This window comes from Rhinatrema bivittatum, chromosome 1 (assembly GCF_901001135.1).
Source record: "Rhinatrema bivittatum chromosome 1, aRhiBiv1.1, whole genome shotgun sequence".
Taxonomy (NCBI): Eukaryota; Metazoa; Chordata; class Amphibia; order Gymnophiona; family Rhinatrematidae; genus Rhinatrema; species Rhinatrema bivittatum.
This window is the reverse complement of record NC_042615.1, coordinates 21,315,169-21,340,395: the sequence shown is the minus strand read 5'-3', so window position 1 is coordinate 21,340,395 and position 25,227 is coordinate 21,315,169. Positions and strand designations below refer to the sequence as shown.

The window sequence follows — 25,227 nt, the reverse complement described above, 5'->3', positions numbered from 1 at the left end:
TTCCCCGTGACAGGGCAGCGGTGCTACCAGCACCACGTCCTAGGAACTGATTAATTGCATGCTTGTGATCACCTCTCCTACTACTTCCTTTGCCTCTCGTTATCAGAATGAAAGATGATATGTCACCACCCTATCAACGGTGGGATTTAATGAGCTCTCCGTTTAGGAAAATAATCGTGGAGTGCATTTCAAACTCATTTGAGGGGACGTGGGCTGAGGACTGCACTGTAAACATATTCACATGGCCACTGCAGGCAGATAAAACCTCTTGGTCCTCCCAGTCTGATCAGATGCCCTTACCTACTGTTGTCACCGTACACCCTACTTGATCTCAGATCACCATCCCTGGGGACTTCTGAGTTGTGGTCACCCAGAGATTGCTGTTGATTAGCAGAGGGCAGGAAGGGGGGAAGGTGCGGTGGTGATGGAAGGAATGGATTAATATGTATCAGCTTTCTCTCTTCCACACACCCCCAACTAATCCAGACTTTCTCTCTCTCTCTCCCACCCATCACATCACTTTTACCCCATTCAGAGATGACCCCAGCATGCTTCCCCTTCCTCTGTCCCTGACCCCAGCCCTCTCTTTGCTCCCTCCTCCTATAAATCCCACCTCCATGACTCATACAGCCTCGCTCTAGCCTTAGCTGAGTGAATTCCAAGTCCTGGGATCACCGCTGCAGACTGAAGTTTTGTGCATGTTCCAGCCCCCCGTGCTGCTGGCAGTGACTGCTCCAGGCTCACCCCTGTTCCCTGTAGGCTTACTGACAAAGGGGAGCGGCCGAGCTGTATAGAGAGAGGCCCAGAGATTTTGTGCATAAGTGCCACAATTATCATGGTCTTACACTGAGCCATTGATCAGCAGTTTAAACTTCTTGTAGGGAGACCCCCAATTATTGCTGCATCTTTTCTGAGCCCAGTGGGCGCACGGAAGGCTCTGAGTGGGGAAGACCCCGGAAATTATCAATGTATCTGGTTTTTGGAAAAATGTTTAAATGTTTGTGCATGAGTAACAATGCTTGGCCACTGGATGGCATTCTAGGTGCGTCAGCATTTATTAATAGACAATAATGCGCTTACAGGAAATGTGTCTCTGTTCCCTTAAAGCGTTGAGGCTTTCTCATTGGGTGCTCAAGGTTGAAGTGGGGGGGTATAAAAGGGTGAGGTTTTGCCCTTATGTCTCCTGCCTTTTCTAGTGTGAGATGGAGTGTAGGCACCTGAAGAAAATGTGATCAGCAGGAGGACCCAGCCTGTGGGCTGGAAAGGGGAGTGGGACGCTGCAGGAGCTCCCCTCTTCAAGGGGGCGAGGCTGGAGGCCCAGAAGAAGTTGAAATCATCTCTTCATCCAGAGGAGCCAGCCAGCGAGGAGTAAGAAGAGAGCCGGCGGCCATGGAGGCGCTTGGGAGAAGCGATCTGGAGGTGGTGGGGGTGAATCTTCAGGGAGGAGTTGCCCCTGACGGTCCAGGTGGTGCAGCTGTCTGGAGAAATCCGCACTAGGAGGGCCGAAGGAGTGGAGATCTGAGTGAGCAGACCAGGCGTACCTGCTAGGCATTTGGCCCCCATTTGGTTGAGAGTTTTGATATGGGTATGCAGGAGGAGAGGCTATGGCCCCCCGACAGCCCTCACTCTGGTCTATAGGGTTAGGCGCGAGATGGTTTGGTTGTATCCCATCCTTCCAGGTTGGTCTAAAAAAAGAATGGGACAGGAAGTGGTTCCTCTTTTGTTACCCTGCCAAGAGGGATGTTTTGTTTAATGCTGACTGCGTGACACCCATGGAGTCTGCTTTATTCAGTGCTCTGTTGACTCATGCTCCTAATCCCTGTAAATGGTCGTACTAGCTGGTTTATTCCATATAGAATAAAGTTAAGAGCTTCTATTTTGGAACTCGGCCTCAGTGGCAGTTATTTCTCCAGGCAGACTTGGGTGAAGCAGGACTCAGAGTTCATGGAAAGGAGTGATGGGTGTCCTTCCTTTCCAGTCAGTGAAATAGGAGGAAGGAAGTGACCCTTTACCCTGCTGTCACCATTAAGGTCCTCTTCTATGTGACGATCATAAGAGCCCATAAATATAAGCTTGGAAGGGATGACCCCCTTCACAACATCATTTTATGTACCCGGTTGGGAGATTACATTCTTATGTGAATACAGGCCTGTTCATGAATTGTATAGTCCCCCTTATTGAAGATATCTAATCCATGAAGGATTACATAGATACACAGATGCTTTGCAGCGCTGAGGTTTCTCCACCAGTGACGAGATGTGATGCTGTTGAAACTGGCCCATACCCTAGGTCAGAAGCGGCCTACTCCGGTCCTCGAGAGCCACAAAAAGGCCAGGTTTTCAGGATGTCCACAATGAATACTACCTGTTTAAGTTTCCAGAAGAAAGCGTAAAGGCCTCCTTGAGCTGGGTTTTACTCAGGGCATCAGAGTTGATGCCGAAACACGAGTTCTCGGGCCACTGCTGCAGTGCGGCTTTCGGGATGGCCATTCCTTTGTTCTCTCACTCTGTATGTACACGCTGAGCTACTACCTAGCACTTGTGAAAAATTGATAATGCAGCAGCTGCCCTAGATCCAGTTAAGAGTTCATTTAATGATGGGTATGAGTTCAGTAGAACTGGACTGTTTTCCAACAAGATCTGTTTCTAAGAAAGAAACGCCACATGGTTTTGGTGACCTTTAGTGTGTCATACTAAGCAGGAAATTGCCTCTGGCTTGTTCATCGCTTTTTGAAACTAGGTTTATACTATTGGACAATCATAGGACGTGAAAGTAATCCAAATACAATCTTATGGAACCTGAACCCATTTATCATGAGCACTCAAGCTAATTACTTGTAGCTTTGACCTTTCTGTCTCACAATTTCATTAGAAACTTAACAAAAAAAATCAATTATTTTGTAGCTGGGACAGGTCAGTTTTGTAATTTGCTGGGTTTTGAATTGTCATTACTGCATGGAGCTGCAAATTGACTCAAAGAAAAGAAGTTATAGATTGTATGACGTGAGTCAACTTGAGGCAAGCTTTTTTTTTACCTTTTATAAAACCCAAATGAAAATTGAGAACCAATGTGGCAGGACTTAGCATGGCCGTGTTTGTGTAAACAGATTCAGTCACTAAAATGCAAGGTCAGGCTTGGCAATCAGATTTGTTGTCAGGTAATGGTGACTCAGCTGAGACCAGAAACAACCTTCTTGTGCTCCAAAGGCCAAAATCAGCCAAGAGGGTGACTGAGCACCGGCCCAGCCGCAGAGGCTTTCACCTTTCCTCGGCTGGGGCTGCGCTCCCTCGTACCCCTCTAGACGGCGCACCATGGGCTCATTGCTCTGCACAAAGTCCGTGCTATTTATTCATCACTGGAGGTTATTAATTCACTTCTTCTTTCCTTTACTGGAAGAAGCATCTGAAAGTCTCAGAGGTTCACATTCACTTTCGGCCACCCTGCTAAAGACCTAAATTTAGAGACCTAATGTGGGTGCTTATTTTCAGGCAGTTAGGAGTCTACAATATTGCCTGAAAATTCACCTAAATTTAGGAGTTTAAAGCTTAGGTGCCTCAATTTAGGCCTGCTATTCATTTGCCTAGATTTAGGTCCCTATGTTAAGCGCCTAGTGTTGTAAATCAGTACTAAGCTCCGAACATTTTTTTCTGCCCTAGCTCTGTCCATGTTGCCACCCACTGTTTGCGCTCTTAAATTTAGGGATGTATCCCTGGTCAGTTTTCAGAGGGGGCAATTTAGGCTCCTAACTCCCAAACATAGGCTTAGGAAGCCACACATAACTTTTGAGATATCCAGATAAATGTAGATGTTTGAATATTGGTGGCACCCATTAGGCTACATTTCTGTCGAATAAGTCATTATCCAGCTAAAATGTATCCAAATAAGTGAGGTGCACTTTGGGAGGGTTTCCTGGGCAGAGTTGTCAGCTAGACAACTTATTCATCCAACTCTAAACCTGGCCATGAGGAGGCCTAAAGTGATCCGGCAGTGCGTCCTGGGATAACTGTAAGCTTAGCCTGTTATATTGAAAAGAATACAGTCGCTTAAGTGGTGATCTCCTGTTTGAAAAAAAAAATATATAGTCTTGTGGGCCTGACTCCCAACCCAACATACAAAAATGTGGCCGGCCAGCCCAGGCCTCCCGCCCTCTAAACCAGCTCTGTTCTTTTGAACATTGCCAGTTAGGCTTAAAGTTTTCTGGGTGCATATACCCAGATTATTTTGTTGTATTCCACGTGTTGGTGCTGTAGCCATTTTCCTATCCCCAAAGGTCTCACGGCCTAAGTTAGTGCTGGAGGCAATAAAGGATGAAGCGACTTTTCCCAGGTCACCTGGAGTAGCACTGGGATTTGAATGCGGATTCCCCTGGGTCACAGGCCACTGCTCTAACCCCTCGGCTACTCCTGCTTTAATCCTAATTGGGAATATTCCTGAAAACTCATCCAGATAGCTTTAGCAAGATATATGTTATCCTTTTTTTTGTTGTTGTTGACTTTTCAAATATTGACCTCTAGGAGTTTATCTAAGAAGTCCTGTTATTGCTCAACAGAACCGGAAGGGGATCCTAGATAAAGTTCCAGGAGAGCTCACAGAGATGGCCTTGGCTTTTATCTAGTCTCTCTTTTACGGGGCAAGTACTAATGATAAATAATTTAGTCCACCTTCTTCACGTCTGGAGAGGAGGCACACAATTTTACGGGAGGTTTTTCTGGGTTAGCAATCACTGGTGAGAACTGAATATCTGGGCATTTTTCCGATTGACCTTGTAAGCAGAACAACAGCTTTCGGTCATCGATTGCTTAGAACATAAGAACTGCCATGCTGGGTCAGACCTAGGTCCACCGAGCACAACATCCTGTCCAGCAGATCCCATAGCACGGATCTATTTCTTGTGACTTCCAGGGATAGTAATCAGTTTCTTGGCTAATGTTTTATGGATCTATCCTCTAGGAATTTGTCCAGTCCTCCTTTAAACTCCGCAGTGCTAGTCACCTTGGCCATGTTCTCTGGCAACAGATTCCACAGCTTGATTGCGCATAGAGCGAAAAAGTGTGTTTTGTATCTGCTGATTGTTAATTTCGTAGAGTGTCCCCTTGATTCCATATTGTTTCAAAAGGTATATAAACATCCTTTATTCACTCGTTTCATCTCACTCATGATTTTATAAACTTGTCATGTCCTCTCGGGTCCAAGATGACGAGTCCTAACCTATGTAGCCTCTCATCATAGGAAAGCTGATCCATTCCGTTTAATATTTTTCTCACCATCCTCTGCACCTTTTCAAGTTCCGCTATGCTTTTTTCAGATGGAGCAACCAGAACTGCACACAGTTCTCAAGGTGCGGTTGCACCATGGATCAATACAAAAGGCATTATATGTTCGATTTTATTTTCCATTCCTTTTCAGATCATTTCTAGCATTCTGTTTACTTTTTTTACCCTTCGCTGCACACTGAACGGAGGATTTCAATGCATTGTCCACAAAGACTCCAAGGTCCTTTTCCTGGGTGGTGACTCCTAATATGGAACCCAGCATGGTCTACCCGTAGTTGGGATTATTTTTCCCTTTGTGCATCAGTTTGTACTTTTCCACTTTAAATTTCATCTGTCATCCAGATGCTCAGTGTCCTAGTCTTGCAAGGTCTTTCTGCCGTTTCTCACAATTGGCTGCTGTTTTAACAAGTTTGTGTTATCTGACTCATTTCCTTTTCCAGATTGTTTATGAATATATTAAACAGTACCCATCCCTAATGAGCTTTCTCCATTTGGAAAACTGACCATTTATTCCTAACCTCTGTTTCCTGTCTTTTAACCACTTCCATTGCCAATAGGACACTATTAACTTTCCTGAGGAGTCTCTCATGGGGGGACTTTGTTAAATAGTTTCTGAAAATCCAAATACACTATTTCAACTGCCTCATCTTTATCTACTTGTTTATTAATACCTTCAAGAAAATATAATACATTTATAATGCAAAATGTCCTCTTGCTAAAATCAGGTTGATCCTTCCCCATTAAGCTACATCTAGCCAACCAAAGCTAACATTGTCTAGTGGCAATTTTCTTTTTAAAAATAGTTGCTACCATTTTGCCCAGCACCAATGGCAAACAGACTGGTCTATAGTTTCCTGGATCATCCATGGAGCCTTTTCTAAAAAAAAGATGAGTGGCTGTTTAAAATGATAGGATGCAGGATTACTAGTAACAGATTTGCAATTTCATGTTTGAGTTCCTTCAGGCAACTTGTTATGACCGGTCGCAGACGGCTGCGACCGCGTCTACTCACATCTTGTGTTACTCTTCTCCCTCTCCGGGCCTGCTCACGGCAGGGGCTAGCCTCTACCGCCGCGTACCTCAAGGTTCCTTGTGGCGGCTGGGACGCCGCCACCACCCATACCAACTCCGGGCCTTCCTAGGCCACCGGGCCCTCTTTTGAAGATGTTACGGCGGGAACCTCAGGGGCGTCCCTGACTGATGACATCACTTGGTCAGGGTTCTTAAGCACGGCCTTCGCCCCCTGCTAGCTGACTTGGCAACGAGTTCCATCGCTACTCAACTTGCTCCTGTCTCCTCGGACCTGTGGAGGCTGTCTCAGACCTACCTTGGACACTGGACCCTGGCTCAGGTACCTGCTCCTCGGGGGCCTGCTGGCGCTCTCTTCGGAGACCTGGTCTCCTGGCTATCCCCGCTCCTCGGGCTAGCCTTGCGCCTTCCGGAGGACCTACCCGCCAGCCTCCCCGCTCCTCGGGTTTGCCTCTGAGAACTGCCTCACCACTTGGGAGACACTATCAAAGAATTTTTCTGATCTCGGAATGTTTCCAATATCCTCCTCAGTAACTACTGAGGCAAAAAATGTATTCACTTTTTCTGCTATTTCCTTGTCTTCCCTGAGCACCCCTTTTACATCTCAGTGGGAGCACTGAGAGGAGACGATCACCTTGCTGGTGGCTGAAAAGAATCAGTAAGTACTGCTTGGGGACATTTTTAAAACTTAAGGGGCGGATTTTCAGAGCCCTGCTCGCCGGGAGGCCTATTTTACATAGGCCTCCCAGCGCGCGCAGAGCCCCGGGACTCGCGTAAGTCCCAGGGTTCTCCGAGGGGGGCGTGTCGGGGGCGTGTCGGGGGCGGGCCCGGTCACCGCGGCGTTTTGGGGGCGTGTCGGCAGCGTTTTGGGGGCGGGTACGGGGGCGTGGCTACGGCCCGGGGCGGTCCGGGGGCGTGGCCGCGCCCTCCGTACCCGCCCCCAGGTTGCGGCCCGGCGCGCAGGAGGCCCGCTCGCGCGCGGGGATTTACGCCTCCCTCCGGGAGGCGTAAATCCCCCGACAAAGGTAAGGGGGGGTTTAGACAGGGCCGGGCGGGCGGGTTAGGTAGGGGAAGGGAGGGGAAGGTGAGGGGAGGGCAAAGGAAAGTTCCCTCCGAGGCCGCTCCGATTTCGGAGCGGCCTCGGAGGGAATGGGGGTAGGCTGCGCGGCTCAGCGCACGCCGGCTATACAAAATCCATAGCCTTGCGCGCGCCGATCCAGGTTTTTAGCAGATACGCGCGGCTCCGCGCGTATCTACTAAAATCCAGCGTACTTTTGTTTGCGCCTGGAGCGCAAACAAAAGTAGGCTATTCGCGCACCTTTTAAAATCCGCCCCTAAATGTATTGGGGAGAAGTAAAACTATTGGGATACATTTAGTGTGTTTGTATGTGTGTATTGAATAGCTAGTCAGAGGGCAGGCAAAAACCAGGAGTTTGTGTGTTTTGTATTAAATAGTCAGAAAAGCAGGTAAAAAAGAAGTTTGTATGTTTGTATTTCCCAACCGTCCCACCCCTCTCCCACCCACCCCTAGCTCATCCTTTAATTTATAGGTAAGTGACACTTTCACACTAACAAAAAAAAGAAAATTAAACAGCCTTTTAACTTAAATTCAGAAGTTCCCCACACATTATCAAGAATTTAATCATTCCCTTGTAGGCCACTACCAGATACATAGTGAATTCACTAATACATTTAAAGGACGTTAGACACATTCCTACTCCCATAGCAACCTAAAACTTAACTAGGAACTGAACAATAAAATGAAGGCAGCAGTCCAACAGCAAGAGGGGGGGGGGGGGGCCTTCCAGCCTTCTGCATCGAGTGTCACATGTATGATTTTTTTACCCACCGGTGAGAAGTTGTACATGTGCATGCGATGCAAAGAGCTCCTGGCTCTCAGGGAACGAGTCCGATCTCTGGAGGCTAGAGTGGCAGACCTGGAGGAGCTGAGGCAGACAGACAGACAGAGAGGTATATAGATGAGACCTTCAGGGACATAGTAGTCAAGTCCCAACTTCAGACTGGCAGCCCTGGTGCTGCCTTGGAGGAAGAAGGTCTCATGATGGGAGAGCACCAACCAGGTGCAGCAGGAAAGGATCCTGTAGCAAGGACCTGCTCTCTAGGTGATGCATTGTCCTTTCGCACTGAGGATATCTCCCCAAGGCCTACTGCCCAGGAGGGAAGGGTTAGGTCGGCCGTCATAGTTGGTGATTCGATTATTAGGAATGTAGATAGCTGGGTGGCGGGTGGGCGTGAGGATCGCCTGGTAACATGCCTACCTGGTGCGAAGGTGGCGGACCTCACCCGTCACCTAGATAGGATTTCAGACAGTGCTGGGGAGGAGCCTGACCAGCGGAGGAGGGGAGGGGAATCCTGGAGGAAAGCAGAGTTGGAAAATGATTGTCTTTTTTTTTTTGGTGGGGAAGCACATTGTAAAAGAAAGCGAAGGATGGATATATTTTAGCAGCAGGGGAGAAATGGGGTTAAAGTGTAGCTCGTGCCAAGGGATGAAATGTGAAAGAGGATCTTCTGAAAGAAGGGTTGGCATGGCTAGGGTGTGTGAAAGGGAGGCCAGGGAATGATAGCTTGTGTGAAAGAGGGGATGGGGGTGTGACATGGGCTGAGGAAATGGAGGAGGAACAAAAGAACATAAGAAATTGTCATACTGGGTCAGACCAAGGGTCCATCAAGCTCAACATCCTGTTTCCAGCAATGGCCAATCTCGGCTACAAGTACCTGACAGATACCCAAACAGTAAATAGATCCCATGCTAACGTGCAGTGATAAGTGGTGGCTATTTCTTAAGTCTGCTTGGTTAATAACAGCTTATTGACTTCTCCTCCAGGAACTTGTCCAAATCTTTGTTAAACCCAGCTACACTAACTGCCTTAACCACATCCTCTGGCAATGAATTCTAGAGCATAACTGTGTGTTAAATAAAAAAAGAATTATCTCCAATTTGTTTTGAATGTGCTACTTACTAACTTCATGTGTAATCTTATAAAGATTGCAATGTTAATAAGTAATGTATAAAATCCCCATTTATAAAGTATTTCCTAATTGTTGCCATGTACAAAGTATGGTCCCTATGTTCCTTTATGTTCCGTTTAAAACTGTTCCTACGCATAAGTTAACGTTACAGTGTAAAATAGCATGACCCGCAGTCTTGCTACCATCCTGTTATAATGTGAACCGATGTGATGTACACCAACGAATGTCGGTATATAAAAGCAAATAAATAATAAAAAATAAATCCCTAGTTTTTGTATTACTTGACAGAGAAAATAACCAATTTACGTTTACCCACTCTGTTCCACTCTTGACCAAGCTGAACATTCCTAACCTTTTTAGCCTTTCCTCATAGGGAACCATTTCATTCCCTGTATCTTTTTGACATCCCATGACTTTTTAATTTTCTCGGGAGTCTCTTATGGGGCACTTTGTCAAACGCCTTCTGAAAATCCAATGCGCTACATCCATTGGCTCACTAGCAACCATGTTTATTAACCCATTCAAAAAAAAAAAAAATGAAAGAGGGTGTGTGTTTGCATGTGTGTATATTCGCTGTTGAGATGTGGGGCATGAGAGATGGCATCTAGGATAGGGAAAGGAAGAAAGAGAAAGGGCTAGTGATTTGGAGAGAAAGACTACAGAAGTGGGGATGTAAGGGGGAGCAGGGCTGAAACTAGGGAAGTACATTTCTCTCTGCCCCTCCAGGATCTCCCCTCCCCCAAATCCCAGAATTAACTCCATGCCTCTCCCCATCCTCTAATCTTGAGCATCCCTCCTCTAACCCAATCTTCTTTCTAGCACTGATTAACTCCCATCTCCAGTCTTCCCTCACTCTCCTCTCCCAGTCCAAATCCAAGTCACCCCCATCTATAAGATTCCCAGAACAACAAAATAAATTATACAGACTTATAGCAAGTATGGAAAACTACTTTATTTTTATTATGCAAATATAAATTTGTATTAGTTAACATGCAACATGATTCAAATTTATGCAAGTGCAACAGAACTGCCAATCTCTTGCCGCAGAATCTACCCCTGAGCTGCTGTAGAAACCCGAGGACTGTGCATCTATTCTACCGGTAAGAGGGGCTATAAGCCCTTTGTGTTGCGAGTGAGGTTCTTCATGTGGATCGGGGAAGAAAAGGAGTGAAGGATAACGAACTGCAAGGTATGACATTCCCCTTGTTGCACAATGGTTGTATGTGAATGGTTTAAAAACCTCTTACCTGCAAAGCAGGAGCAGAAAGAGTATTGTAATTCGTTGGCGCATTGCCGTGTTCACAGCCTCAGGAGGTGCTAAGACTGGTTTGTGGATGGAGCTTAATAATAAATCATCCTAACACAGGAGCAGTGAAGAGACAACACGTGGGCAAGCACGTCCCTGGTGAACGAATCTGGGTATTCTATGAGAAGAATCCTGGAGTCATTCACTGGTGGCCAGAGGATGCCTGTTGTTATTGGATGTAGCTAGCTGGGCAGGATGCTGCTGGAGGTTATGTTTCAAAAAGAAAGTGATGTTTCTGTATAACTAAGTACCTGCTGTTCAGCATTAAAACTGTTAACAAGATGAACAGTCTGCCCTTGAGAAGCAGAGGAAGAAGAGTGTCATTTATTGAAAACTGCATTGAGTTGATGTAATCAAACTTGTACATTGTCTTCTGTTTGTGTGGAGTATGGTTACTTTTTGGCTGTGATAAGAACAGACTGTATTCCCACCAGACAGTCAAAAGGTAAAATCTTGAGTGTCTGGAGTAAAATGTAGGTGACCATGGTAGGCCTGGAACCCACCTAGCTATACTTGTTTGTTCATCTGTTGGAAAAAAAAAACCCCCAGCATAATTTAGAACACCATTAAATGTGCAATAATATGTTGGTCTGCCTCATTTGGAGTCATTACAGAAATGAAAGAATTGTAACAAAAGAAATTAAGCAAGATTTAAACCATTCATTGCGTTCAGTTGTTGCTTGGTGAGTGTAGAAATTACTTGATGGAAAATGTTTAAGGTGCCGATTCCCATAACTCCGACGGTGGCTGCTCCCAGTCTTCTCCCATGACCCATTTTAGACTGAACTTTCTAAAATACTCCAGTTTATGGCTGTGGGTTTAAAAATGCAATCGTTAGCTAAGTAACCTGTTTAAGCCATGCAGCAGCCCACCAGCTTTCTAGTCTCCTACGCAGACACTGCTGCTTGTGTTACAACGGCCGATACAGTGCGGAGATGCAGATTTGGAAATACCATGTCAATTTCCCTGACTATTCATAGTCAATATTACATTGCTGTTGGTTTTGCATTGGATAAATCACCATATTACAATAAACTTGCCCAAAAAGATCACAATCTTAACTACAGAAAAGGGAGATACAGGGATTTTGGCAAGAGGAATCCAACTGGGATCCCTTAATCATGCTGCCAGCCTCTGTCTACCACTCACTCTGTCACTTAACTTATCTCCCAAAGTTCAGCCATCTGAACTCTTTCTTGTTCTTTATTGAAATATACATAAGGCCATTAAGAAGTTTGATTTTGTATGCTGATATGCATACTAATTGCATTGTATAAATAATAGGCCCGGGGCACGTAAGGCCACCTACACGCGTAAATTTTCTCGCATGCATATTCGTTGTGGATATCCTGAAAACCCAACTGGCTGGTGGGGCCCCAGGACAGGGTTGGGGACCACTTCCACAGAGGATAGACAGGATAAGGGAGATATGATAGAGACATTTAAATAACTCCATATAGAGGAGGCGGGCCTCTTTGAAAGTAAAGGAGGCTCTAGAATGAGGGGCTCATAAGATGAGGGTGAAAGGGGGTAAACTCAGGAGTAATCTAGGAAAGATTTCTTTACAGAGAGGGTAGTGGATGCATAGAACAGCCTCCCCGGAGAGGTGGTAGAGATAAGGACAGTATCCAAATTCAAGAAAGTATGGGACAAGCACAGGGGATCGTGAGGGAGTGGTAGGGATTATTAAGCTGATTAGTTGATGTGGCTGGGCAAACTAGATAGGCCGTAATGGTCTTTTTCTGCCATCATGTTTCTATGTTTCAATATATCAGTATTATTTTGTCACATATTTGATGATTGTAATCATAAAATTAACAAGGACAATGTCATGTTTCAGACTTGTTTTTATTTGTACTTTTTTTGTACTTTTTTGTTTCTTATTGTAAGTCGCCATGAGCATCTCTCTATATAGCAACTGATCAAACTGCAACAATAAATATGTAAAACTATTATTAAACTTATTCAGTAACATCATTCAAACAATTATCGTCTGTGGAGTGAAGACTGGACTCCATTATTAACCCAAAATTATGTTACAATGGGGTCAGTTTGGAAAGAGTTAAGATGCCTAACTTTAGGAGTTAGGTACCTAAATCAGCCCTATTGAAAATTGACTAGGACTAAGGCCGAAATGTATGTGACCCCTGCATGTACACTCGTGCTAGTTTGTGGCGTATGTCTTAAAACAGAGAATCTTCCAGCAGTAGAGGGTTCGCTAAAGGTTCAGAGGGGTCTTGAAGTGTGTTTTAGCTTATAACAGGGGTGGTTTCTGGTAAAGGAGGTTCAAAGGAAGTTCAAGGGGGTGCACAAGTCTTAACTGAAATGACAGGGGTAGTTCTTCCCCCAAAGAGAATATGACAAACCTGGGGAATATAAAACTCACTTCCCACAAGGTACTGATAGAAGTCTTGGAGCGTTTTGGTGAACTGATTGCAACAGCAAACAGGAAGAAGGCCAAACATGATATATGAGCATCTCCCTACAATCTTAAGAAGCTGCATTCCACTCCACCCTTAATTTTATGGAGAGCCTTAAATTTTTCATTCTCTGCATCATCATTTTCGTGTAACTGTTGTCCATACCCTGCGATTTTCTTTTTAATCATTACAAGACCTCAATTCTTAGAGAAAAATGAACAAACATAAAAAGGACATGAGTTGAAACATGCGATTAATACTCACAAGTTAGGGCCTTGACCTTCTTCAATATCCTCAGGGGGAATGGGAAACAGGGATTCATATGTTCTTCCAATCCCAGAACCATGGATTGCATAGGAATTCATCTTGTTAACCCCAGGTGGGAAATAACTCCAAGGAATCACTGCTCTTCCCGTCCATTTCCCCCAATCTGAGATAGTATCTGCTTCAAAGTCCAAGTCAAGCTCTTTCTTAAACAAGAAAAACGACAATAAAAAATACCATGATCCCATGTATGAATGAATCATCGAAAACCCCAATACATTATGATCAGGTGCATAAGAAGAGGTATCGCTAGGAAGACCAAGCAGGTAATAGTATCATTTCTGTTTGCAGATTCACCCCAGGGACAAAGGAAGGTCTGGACTGTCGGACACTTCTTCGTCCATTGGGCGGGGAAAAGGGCCGTGGCATGCACATATGGGTCGCATTTGGGAGAGGCCAAATGCAACGTGCACATTTTATGGATGGGAGAAAGAGGAATGTCATGGGATCAACTATTGCCTTATTTGAAGATCAAGAAGGATTCCATGGCCAAACCCAACACTTTAATCATTCACCTAGGTGGCAATAACCTAGGAACTTGGTCCTGCATACATTTGATCCGTTGCATTACAAGTGACTTGGGCAAGATTGCCACCTGGTTTCCAGGTACTTGTTTAGTGTGGTCAGATATCATACTCAGAGTTAAAAGGAACAATAGTAAATTGTGGTGGAGGGGACGTAAATAGATCAATCGACAGGTCGATGAGTGGGTGCGAAAGCTGAGTGGGCGACAGATTTTAAACAAGTAGGCAGGCGAGCCTTGCGAGGGCCTTTATAGGAATAACAGAATTCATCTTTCCAATGAAGGACATGATCTGTTCAATAATGCAATGCAGGAGGCTCTAGAGAATATCTTCAGGTAAAGGGCTGCAGCTTTAGGTTGGAGGCATGAGGCACGTGGTACTACCTCATGCTGGTGGTGGGTGCACGAGCCGGTAGGCTGAATTTGACAGTCAGGGGAAGCCTCCTTGCTCGGAAGGGCACAGCGGGGGATTGGACTTGGTGGCTGTCTTGCTAGGTAACACAGCGGACAGTATGGGTCAGAAACGGTTGGTGTGATATGAGACCTGTGGCTCGGGTACCTAAACATTATTGTTTGTCCTATAATAAAGCTGCAGCCTTTTGTATTCAACATTTCCGCCTCTGTTTCGTGCTGTTTTAGGGGAATGGCCCTCGGGTTGCGGGGGGGCGGGGTTACGACAGTTATAGAGGATGTCGATGTTAATTCTCTCTTATACACACTTACCCATATTCATTCTTTCATATACTCTCCCACATGCTCTCACACACACTGTCTTATACACATGCAGGCTTTCACACACATATATGCAGGCTCGCTTTCTCTCTCTCTCTCATACACATGCAGGCTCACACACACATACATGCAAGCTCACTTTCTCTCTCATACACATGCAGGCTTTCACACACATATATGCAAGCTCACTCTCACATGTTCTCCCACACATACATACAAGCTCCCTATGCTCTCCCACAAAAACACAAGCTCTCACATGATCTCCCCCCTCCACACACATACACACAAGCTCTCACACACACTTCCTGGCCTCCCCGATGATTTCTGATTTAATTCACTTTAGTTGCACCATGAGTGGCGGCCCTGCAGCCTCCTCCCAGCTTCAGCCGTCAGCGATTTGGCCTCCACCGGCGGCCCTGTGGTCTCCTCCCAGCTTCAGCCAATGGCGGTTTGGCCTCCTGCCATCTTCAGCCACTGGACTCCACCGGCGGCCCTGAGGCCTCCTCCCAGCTTCAGCCTCTGGTGGCCCTGCGAGTTCCTGCCATCTTCGGTGGGGCAGCCCTGCGAGCTCCTGCCATCGATGGTATGACCTCTGTCAGTGACCCTGTGAACTCCTGCCATCTTCGGCCGCCAGCAGGTTGGACTCCGCCGGGCAGCCCTGCAGCCTACTCCCTCTTTCGCTATCGGATCTAGAGGGAGGCAACTAGCGCCCTATTGGCTGTTGCCCCAGGTGATTACCCGATTAGTCCTCCCCTGCTCACATGCACGCTGCAGTCTGCACGCAGAGCAGGACTTGAAAATCCAGACAAGCTCCAGTTTTTCAGCGGGAATTGCGGACAGTTGGCACTTGGCAACCCTACGGCAGGGGCAGGCAGTGCGAGGTGGATGCCATAGCGGCATTCTGAAAGAGGCATTTTTTGCTGCCTCAAAAATCTGCCACCTGAAGCAGCCGCCTCACCCTGCCTTCATTACAGAACCATCCCTGCTGTTTGATGCTAAACCAGGGGTAGACAGTTCTGGTCTTGAAGTGCCACAAACAGGTTTGGATTTCAGAATATTCACAATGAATATGAGCAAGATATATTTGCATGCACTGCCTCCATTGTCTGCAGACATATCTCATGCATATTCATTTTGGCACTCCAGCACTGGAGTTGCCTACCCCTGTGCTAAACCATCAAAAACCTCTTGGTATCTGAAGGTAATCATTCCTCCAACTGGAGTATCCATGCCAGGTTTGCAGGACTAAGCCTTGGTATCTTCTCCAGCTCAATGTGATAAGATGTAGGGGGGCTCTACATATAATAAAGAAAATTAGGGGGGGGGGGTCAAATCCCCAGGAAATATTGTGCTGACCATTAAAAAATAATCCATATGGAAAGTGTATTAATGGATGTCACAGAAAAGAAAAAAAGGTTTCAGATTGACAGAGTCCCATGCCAATAGTTCAATGTTTAGTTCAAACACTTCTCTACAATTTGGATTTTACCTTCCATGGGTTACAGTTCAGTGTTTCACTGACAGGTTTGTCACCCTTTCCAGGTGTCAGAAACAGCGATACGGCATGTCTAGCCTGCCCATTTCTCAGGCTTTACTCTCACATCCTCAGTGCTTATCCCAGGCTGCCCTGAATTCTTCCTCTTCCCCAGAATAGAAACAGAGAAGATAAAAGGATACAGCCATGCACATCACTTCACTGGGGCGAGAAACACAATCCGTGTGAGAGAAGCTGAAAAATCCCACTCCAAAAACACTTCTCCCCAAATTCAGTGATTTCCCTCCAAGCCCCTCTCCCCCCCCCCCCCCCAAGTGGGATTTGTCAGATCGTGCCATCCTGCTGCTTAACAAATCTAATTATTCCTCTGACGTATCCAAGAGCTCCGTACCAAAGAGTGCACGCCGCCAGGAATTTCAGACTGCGTCCTCTCACTCCAGGCACTAGCCCAGTGCTCACCCTCCACCTAAAGTAGGCATCCAAAAACAGGCACAGGGGATGTTCCGACTGATCTGACAGAACTAAATCCATGGAACCAGTCTGCAAGGGATCCTCAGGCGTGCCGGCAGTACTCAAATACACTGTGCTGCTGCAGTGATTTACGTTTACCCCGCACTAACGTGGATGATGTAGTGAGATTTGCACTCCTTAATTACCGAGCAAAACAAGGCGACTGCCCAAGTCGCAGAGCAAAACAAAAACCCCATACAGGGCAGGGAAAAAAAAAAAAAAAAAGACTCAATGTCCACACGTTTTCTAGTTTTTAAGACAGATCCAGAGATATCCAAACTCAAAAATGAAGTTGCACGGTCCCCCAGCTCCTTAATTACCATCATGGACAAATCGAGAAGAAGGGAACAGCTCGTAATTTGCAAACTGTCAATAAGGCAAAAGTGAAAATATGTTCTACGCAAATACTAGGTGGAGAAAAATGAAATTGTTGCGTGATAGGTATTACCCGTGTCATCTTGCTAATTACATCTAAAAAGTGGCCTGTATATAGTGCTGGGGAGTCACAGGGAGACACCTAAGCTCAGAGTCTGCATTGCTGGAAGCCATCTTCTGAAACTAGAGCTTTTTCCTGGTAAAGACAAAGGGATCAATTCAGCCAAATTCAAGACGTAGCAAATTATTCCAGCACATACATTTATTTATCAGCTTTCCTGGGCGTTTAAAAAAGGCAGCTCGGGCATCTTGTTTATCTTTTAGACCGATACCCACTCTGAATGGCAAAGTGCATTATTTGTATCATCTCACTGTAAATCAGCAAATGCCACACTGAGTCAGAACTGTGGTCCGTCTCCAACAGTGGCCAAACTGGGTCACTTACACCCAGCAGATCTCAGATAAAGGAGGCTGCAGCCGCATGCCTGCCCGGCTAATCATTGTTACGGATGTCCTGTCTTTTGCAAAGAAAAGAGAAATATCAAGGACATTGCCTATTTCATTTTGTTTGGTTTTCAAAACAAAGCAAAAGAAAAATTGTGCTTTTCACTTATTTCGTTCCGTTTTGAAGCTGCTGCTGCCACCACCACTTTTAAGTTAAAAATATCCTCCACCAAACCCACGAAAATAAAAAGCCCCTGCTGCTCACCCTGTCCCAACCCCACGATTTCAAAATGGCTGTCAACTGTCGGCTGGTGCCATTACGCTAAGCCTAAGTCATGCTAGGCTTGTGGGAAAGCTCATTTAGCTGCCATGTCTTTTTTATGTTATTGCACATTTAAGCTTTTATGCTGGTTTATACTGTACCCCGCCTTGATCCATGGGATGAGTGCGGGTTATAAAGCTATTAAATAAATTACGTCGCCTGGCAAAATCTGCCAACCTCAGGTTGACTGACGGCCATTTTGAAATCCATGAGCTGCCGAGCAGGAGTGACTGGGAATCACTCCTGCACGTGGAAGATCTCCCAGTGTGCCAAGACGGGGACGGAGGACAGAAGAGTCTGGGAGGGCCAGGTGGGACCTTTAGTTTTTGTGGATAGGAAAAGACGACATTTTGTATTTCTGTTTTGGGGTTGGTTTTTTTTTTACACTTTATTTCATTTTGGATAAATAAAAACAAAAAAATAGAAAAATGAAATAGAAATCTTTTCCCAGGGCATTGTTAATGTGCCGGTCCTCCAGAAACTTATGCAAACCTTTTGTAGGGACTTCAAATTCCCCTGCTTGCTAACATTCCTTAAATTGCTTTTGAATATTTATTAATTCATCATTTGCGGGATTGTTTGCACCTATGTGGAAAAGGATAGTCACATTTCTTTAGCCAATCTGGACTTTCTGCCCAGCTCTGCAAACTGAGGGATCTGAAGGCAACGGACTTCCCTCTCCTCACATTATGGACTCCCGTGGAGCAAATTAGAGGGAAATCTCAAACTCTCCACAGCTTGACTGAATTTATTGTCTCGGTTATCTCGTGTAAGGTCCTTACTACAGTGGACTCCCAGATCAATTTTAATCCCTTCTAGAGGCGAATAAATGGTAAGATTATACATGAGGGTGAATAAGCGTTTATGGAGACCTCTGGGGGTAGCAGAAGGTGTAAAGGGGAGTGACTATGGCAAGGCCTCCTCCTGCACACTCCAAATATCTTTTCAGTCATTACCGCTTGTTTTGTAATTCTCTTTCTACCAAAAAACGCTGGCCTCTGATACATGATACCTTTTAACTATCCAAATGTCACTATCTGAAATGGCATCTCTTTTTCTACTGACGGTTGAAAAGTGAGACTGAACTCACACTGATTTGTAAGCAATTTTCTCAGTGGAAAAGGGTAAACAGTGGAGTGCCTCAGAGATCTGTACTTGGACTGGTACTTTTCAATATATTTATAAATGATCTGGAAAGGAATACGACGAGTGAGGTTATCAAATTTGCAGATGTACAAAATTGTTCAGAGTAGTTAAATCACAAGCAGATTATGATAAATTGCAGGAAGACCTTGTGAGACTGGAAAATTGGGCATCCAAATGGCAGATGAAATTTAATGTGGACAAGTGCAAGGTGTTGTGTATAGGGAAAAATAACCCTTCCTGCAGTTACACGACATTAAGTTCTATCTTAGGAATTATCACCCAGGAAAGAGATCTAGGCATCATAGTGGATAATACATTGAAATCGTCAGCTCAGTGTGCTGCGGCAGTCAAAAAAGCAAACAAAATGTTAGGAATTATTAGGAAAGGAATGGTTAATAAAACGGAAAATGTCATAATGCCTCTGTATTGCTCCATGGTGAGACCTCACCTGGAATACTTTGTACAATTCTGGTTGCCACATCTCAAAAAAAGATATAGTTGCGATGGAGAATATCGACTAAAATGATAAAGGGGATGGAACAGCTCCTCTATGAGGAAAGGCTAAAGATAGGGTTCTTCAGCTTGGAGAAGAGACAGCTGAGGGGGGGATATGATAGAGGTCTTTAAAATCATGAGAGGCCTTGAACGAGTAGATGTGAATTGGTTATTTACACTTTCGGATAATAGAAGGACTAGGGGGCACTCCATGAAGTTAGCAAGTAGCACATTTAAGACTAATATGAGAAAATTCTTTTTCACACAACGCACAATAAAGCTCTGGAATTTGTTGCCAGAGGATGGGGTTAGTGAGATTAGTGTAGCTGGGTTCAAAAAAGGTTTGGATAAGTTCTTGGAGGAGAAGTCCATTAATTGACTTAGAAAATAGCCACTGCTATTAATTGCATCTGTAACATGGGATAGACTTAGTTTTTGGGTACTTGCCAGGTTCTTGTGGCCTGGATTGGCCACTGTTGGAAACAGGATGCTGGGCTTGATGGACCCTTGGTCTGACCCAGTATGGCGTGTTCTTATGCTGTCAATCTACAGCAGCCAAGAGTGAAATAAAGTCATCACATGATGCCTTTTCTTTTCTGCAGAGGACTACTCACAAGAAAAGCATTTCCAACTCCAGAGAGCAACAACACCAGGTGCTGTCCGTGCCTAGAAAAATAAAACACAGGAAGAAGAGAATGACTTGGATAATTCCTCCTAAGCACCACCAGCTCAGCCTTCCTGTTTAACATCTTAGCACAGCAGCTGTCAGCTTATAAAGGGACATTTGTCCCAGTTTCTTCCACAGAGCTACTTCATCTGCCTTTCTTCTTGCCACCACCCTGTGGCATTCACGATAAGGTGTTCTTAATAAATGTGCCAAAGATTAGGGCAATATCTTCTTTAACCTAGATTAATGCACACACACAGGCCGATGCAATACCATGCGCCAGCCGCTGCGCACGGCTTAACACGTGATTGGATGAGCGATTTGGCTGCACGTCCATGACCCCCGATCCGATACGGGGGATTAGGCCGTCCAAAACGCGAGTCCAAATCACCGCGTAGCAAATAGCACTCTCGTCACATGGAAATTCATGCAGATGAGGCTATTAGCTAATCCCTGTAATCCAATAAATGTTCCGTGCAGCCAACACGCCCTCGCAACGCGGCAAGTTTTATGCCACGCTCAGGGGCGCATTGAAAACAAAAGAAAAAGCCTGCTTTCGGTGATTCTTCCTAATAGTATCGTAGTGATACTAAGTGGGAGGAACCAAATAAAGCAGTATTTTTTATTTTTTTTTAAAGTTTAAAAAAAATATTTTTTTTTTTTTTTTTTAAATTCTGGATGTCCAACGCACACATATGATACACGGTCCAGGTCGTGTTTCTTGTGCGTGTCTATGCCGGTAGCGGGAGAAAATGGACGCTCGTAGACCGAACGTCTGATTTCCCAACTCGCTCGACAGCCCCCTCTCCTGAGCGCCCGTTTTCTGCGCACATTTATTGAATCGGCCTGGTACAGCCAGGAAAACCTTTGGATCCCTTAAAATGGAACCAGATAACAAGGCCTCTCTCTCTGAGGGCTTGACTTGCAATATCTGATGAATTCTTTGGCTACCCAGGTCTGGGTTTGTCAATAGGCCCCACTAGGCCTGTGCCCAGGGCAGCCTTCCAGCTGTGCAGCATCTCACTCAGCGGAGAGCAGCTCCTGATCCAGCCCCTCCCCTCCCCTCCCAGGCAGCGTGCGGGGAACAGGAGGAGGGGGTGAGCCTGGAGCAGACAGGATCCTTCAGGGGAGGATAGGAGGAACTGGAGGATGAGAGGGGATCAGCTGAGGGGAGGAGGCAGGGTTTTTGTGTGTAAAAGAGAAAGGACGGGTGCTGGGTATTTGTGCGTGCGTGTCTAAGAGAGGTTAGAGATGAGATGCAAGAGGGAGCAGGACCAGAGCACGGTAGGAATAGCTGCCTCCTCCTCCTCCCCACACCCCCAACCACAATTCATATAAACATGACAGCAGAAAAAGACCAACTAATTCAGCATTATAATTCCCATCACTTCCTTAGAGATCCCCTGTATTTATCCCATGCTTTCTGGAATTCAGATACTGGTTTTGTCTTCTATCTTCATTGGGAGGCTGTTCCACACATCCACCACCCTCTCTGTACAGATATATTTCCTAAGACTACTCCTGAATCCAGCCCCTTTCACCCCTCATTCTGGAGCCTCCTTTCCATTGAAAAAGTTTCTCCTCCTGTGCACGGAAACCTTTGAGAGATTTGAATGTCTATTATATCTCGCCTTTCCTCCAGGGTGTACATGTTTAGATCTTTAAGTCTTATCTCCACATGCTTTAGAAGGAAGACCACTGACCATTTTAGTAGCCCCCTCTGGAGCGACTCCATCCTGTTTATATCCTCTTGAAGGTGCGGTCTCCAGAATTGTACTCAGTATTCCAAGTGAGGTCTCACCAGGGACCTATACAGGGGCAGTATCACCTTCCTTTTTCTGCTGACCATTCCTCTCTCTATGCAGCCAAGCAGCTTTCTGGCTTTTACCGTCGCTTTACTGTCCCTTTATCACCAGCTACAATTGTCCCCAGGTCCCTTTCTTCATTTGTGCTTAGAGAATTTCACCTCCAGGACTGGACCCTTCCCTTTGCATCCTAAATGCATTGCTCTGCATATTTTAGCATTAAACTTTAGAAGCCAGACCTTTAACCATTCCTCGAGTTTCACAAGATCCCTCCTCGTGTTTTCCACCCCGTCTCGGCTGACCACGCTGTGGCAGACTTTGGTATCATCGGCAAAAAGACACAAACCTTTCCCCGACAATCCTTCCATTATGTCGCTCACAAATTGATGAAAAGAACCGGTCCGAGGTCCGATCCCTGGAGCTCCTCGCTAGTAACATCCCCTTCCTCAGAGAAAACGCCATTCACCACTATCCTTCGCCACCTCCCACTCGACCAGTCCTTAACCCAGTCAGCCACAAGGGCCCACGATGCATTTATAAGCCTTCTGCGCGGAAACGTGGTCAGAGGCCTTGCTGAAATCCAAGAACACTACACCTAGCGCTCCTCCCTGATCCAACTCTCTGGTCACCCAATCAAAGAGATTGATCGGCTTAGTCTGACAAGGTTTACCTCTGGTAAAACCCTGCTGCCTCAGGTTTTGCAATGCATCGGATTCCAAAAATTGCACTCTCCTCTGTTTTAGCAGCGATTCCATTCGTTTGCTCACCACAGAGGTAAAACCGGCCTGTAGTTCCCGCCCTCCTCCTTACTTCCATTTTTTATGAAGTGGAACCACGTCCGCCCTTTTCCAGTCCTCCGGGACTACTCCAGGCTCTAAAGAAGCATTGAGAGGTCACCAGCGGAGCTGCCAGGACATCACTAAGGTCCCGTAGTCCCTTTGGACGTAACCCATCCGGTCCCATCACCTTCTCTACTTGAAGTTTAGTTAGCTCCTCGCACCGTTCTGACAAATCGATTGAGGTTTACCTCACTTCCAATCCTATATGTGTTTGTTTTAAGTGGGACTGCTGTAATTCCCTTTACGGGGGGTGGGGGGGGGGGTTACCAAAGAAAGGGATTCGACAGCTGCCACTTGCACAAATTGCCGCAGCACAGCAAAGCACATCACCCCCCCCCCCCCCCCCTCTCGAAATCTCTTGGCTGGCTCCCTGCCTCCTTTCGCATGGCTTTTCAAACCTGCTGCTCCTAGCCCCATAACGAGGCAGCCAAGGGACTCGCTCCCTCCGACGCTCCCGGCCGGCTTTCTGCCCGACACCCGCCTTGTTGCACCTGCACCCCCCCCCCCCAGGGACGTGCGGCTCTCTCTGGCAGGAGGAGAAAGACCTTTGCCCGCTTCCATCCTTTCCCGCTGGAACCCCTCACCAGCGGGCATTAGTCCGACATCGGATCTCCCGCCCTGCGGGAAATAAGTTGTAACCCAACGTGGAACGCGCCTCGCTGGCTCTTCCTGCCCAGCTCCTTGGCTTGGTAACCACCTGATCTGGGCACTGCTGGCCATTCTTCCCGTTCTGTTCTCCCTCCTGCTCCCCCTGTAACCTCTGGCTCTGCTTCTCATGCAATGGTCCCGGGTGCCCATTGGTATTGCCTGTTTTTTTATTGCCTCCAATCCGTGCACTGTGCAATCCCTGCTCTGTTTCTTGCTCGTTGGTCCTTGCTGGTCTTGTTATGGTGTCACACGCTTTGTGCTCGCTCGTTCTAATAAATAAACGATGATTAGGAGTGGTGGAGAACAAGTAAATAGGGGAGGGGTTGGTTGTTTACGCTTTCAAATGGTCCCACGACTGTAGGACGCGCCGTGAAAGTAACTGGTGGCAGATTTTTTTATTTTTTTTTTTAAATTAAGAAAATAGTTTGGCAGGCAATGCACAAATAAACTGTGGAATTTCTTGCCAGAAAATATATAGTCAAGCCAGGTAATATAGATGAGCTTATAAAAGCTTTGGACAGGTTTCCGAAGGACGCGTCCGTTAACGATTATTACGCAGGCGGATTTAGCGATCACAGCGGGGAATGGAGCTCCTCAATCTGATCTGCTGGGTGCTTTCAAGAAAGCTGGATGGGCCACCGTCAGCGACAAGATGCCGTGACACTTCCTATGTTATTCAGCTCCCCAACCCTCCCCTTCCATCTTCCCCTCACTGGATTCATTCTTCTCACCAGTCTCCCGTTATCTGGCTCCGTTGCTCTTTTGCCCAGCAAAAGCCTCCTTTCAAAAATGGTTTCCTCTTTCTTTAGCTCCCCAGTGACAGCCCAGGTCTGATAGACCCTACCCAGCCCCCAAACCTCTCCCCTCCCTCCCAGCTCCACGGCTCAGTCTCAGCCAGCAGAAGAGCCTGGTGCTTCTAACCCTGCTCCACCACCTCTCTCCTCTGTTTTGTCTTTACTCATCAAAATGATTCGGCCAGATTGCTCACAATAATCATGTCAGCAAACCTACTGGGGTTTCTCCATTTTTCAAAGCCTACAGCTGACACCTTGTTTGTGTATCTTCTTCTGCTCTGGTCACTGAAATTCCTGCAGCCGACAACTTGGTATGACACTTTCAGAAAACCTGGGCATGAGCGTACAATAATTTGTAGAGAACTGTGATGAAGCAGAACAAATTCTGACCGTCATCATAGACAAACCCCAATTTCAAGTCGGTGACAAGGTCTGGTTGTCTATAAAGAACCTACATCTGAAGCTTTCTTGTTCTAAGCTTGGTCCCAAGTACAAAGGGCCATTATTCATTACTGAGAATATTATTCCAGTAACCATGCTCCTTCAGCTTCCCAACAATATTTCACATCTCCATTTTGAAACTGGCTATGACAGATTCTTTCAATAGGCAAGGAATACCTTTTGATCCAGTTCTGGTTGATGTGGCCAGCCTGAATTCAAGTTTGAGGAGATTCTGAACTCTAGTCCTATAAAAGAGAGTACAGTACTTTGTCTATTGGAAGGGCTATGGCCCTGAAGAAAGATCTTGGATTGATGCATCAACCTCATCTCTTGAAGAAATTTCTTGCAAAACACAAGGGGCCATCTGGAGGCCATCCCTGAAAAGTGTGTGTGTGTGGGGGGGGGGGGGGGGGGGGGAGTACTGTGAGGATACATTGCCAACTTGAACTCTAATCTGCAGGTGGTATTGTGAGCTGCTTGGACTATCTATTCAGTCCTCCCAGCTCTGTGCCCATCATTTCCACCAACAGCCATCTTGCTTCCTGCCTAGATCTATATTGATACTCAAGCTTTTTGTCATTCCTGGTCTTCATACTCTGGTTCCATCCTTGTTGCTTTAATCTTGACAAATTTTTCATCTCCAGTTTC

General features: G+C 46.0%; 1 protein-coding gene across 1 annotated transcript in view; it reads right to left on the bottom strand.

Moving 5' to 3' along the window:
• Window positions 1–10,230: 10,230 nt before the first annotated feature.
• LOC115079830 (UPF0462 protein C4orf33 homolog) overlaps window positions 10,231–25,227 on the bottom strand; it is a 36,277-nt gene continuing 21,280 nt past the window's right edge. Inside the window, exons 5-7 of the mRNA XM_029583726.1 lie at window positions 20,000–20,051; window positions 13,284–13,489; window positions 10,231–11,410 (exon numbers count right to left, since the gene is read on the bottom strand). Coding sequence (XP_029439586.1) covers window positions 11,314–11,410; window positions 13,284–13,489; window positions 20,000–20,051 — 355 coding nt within the window. The 3' untranslated portion in view covers window positions 10,231–11,313. The remainder of the gene's footprint in view (window positions 11,411–13,283; window positions 13,490–19,999; window positions 20,052–25,227) is intronic.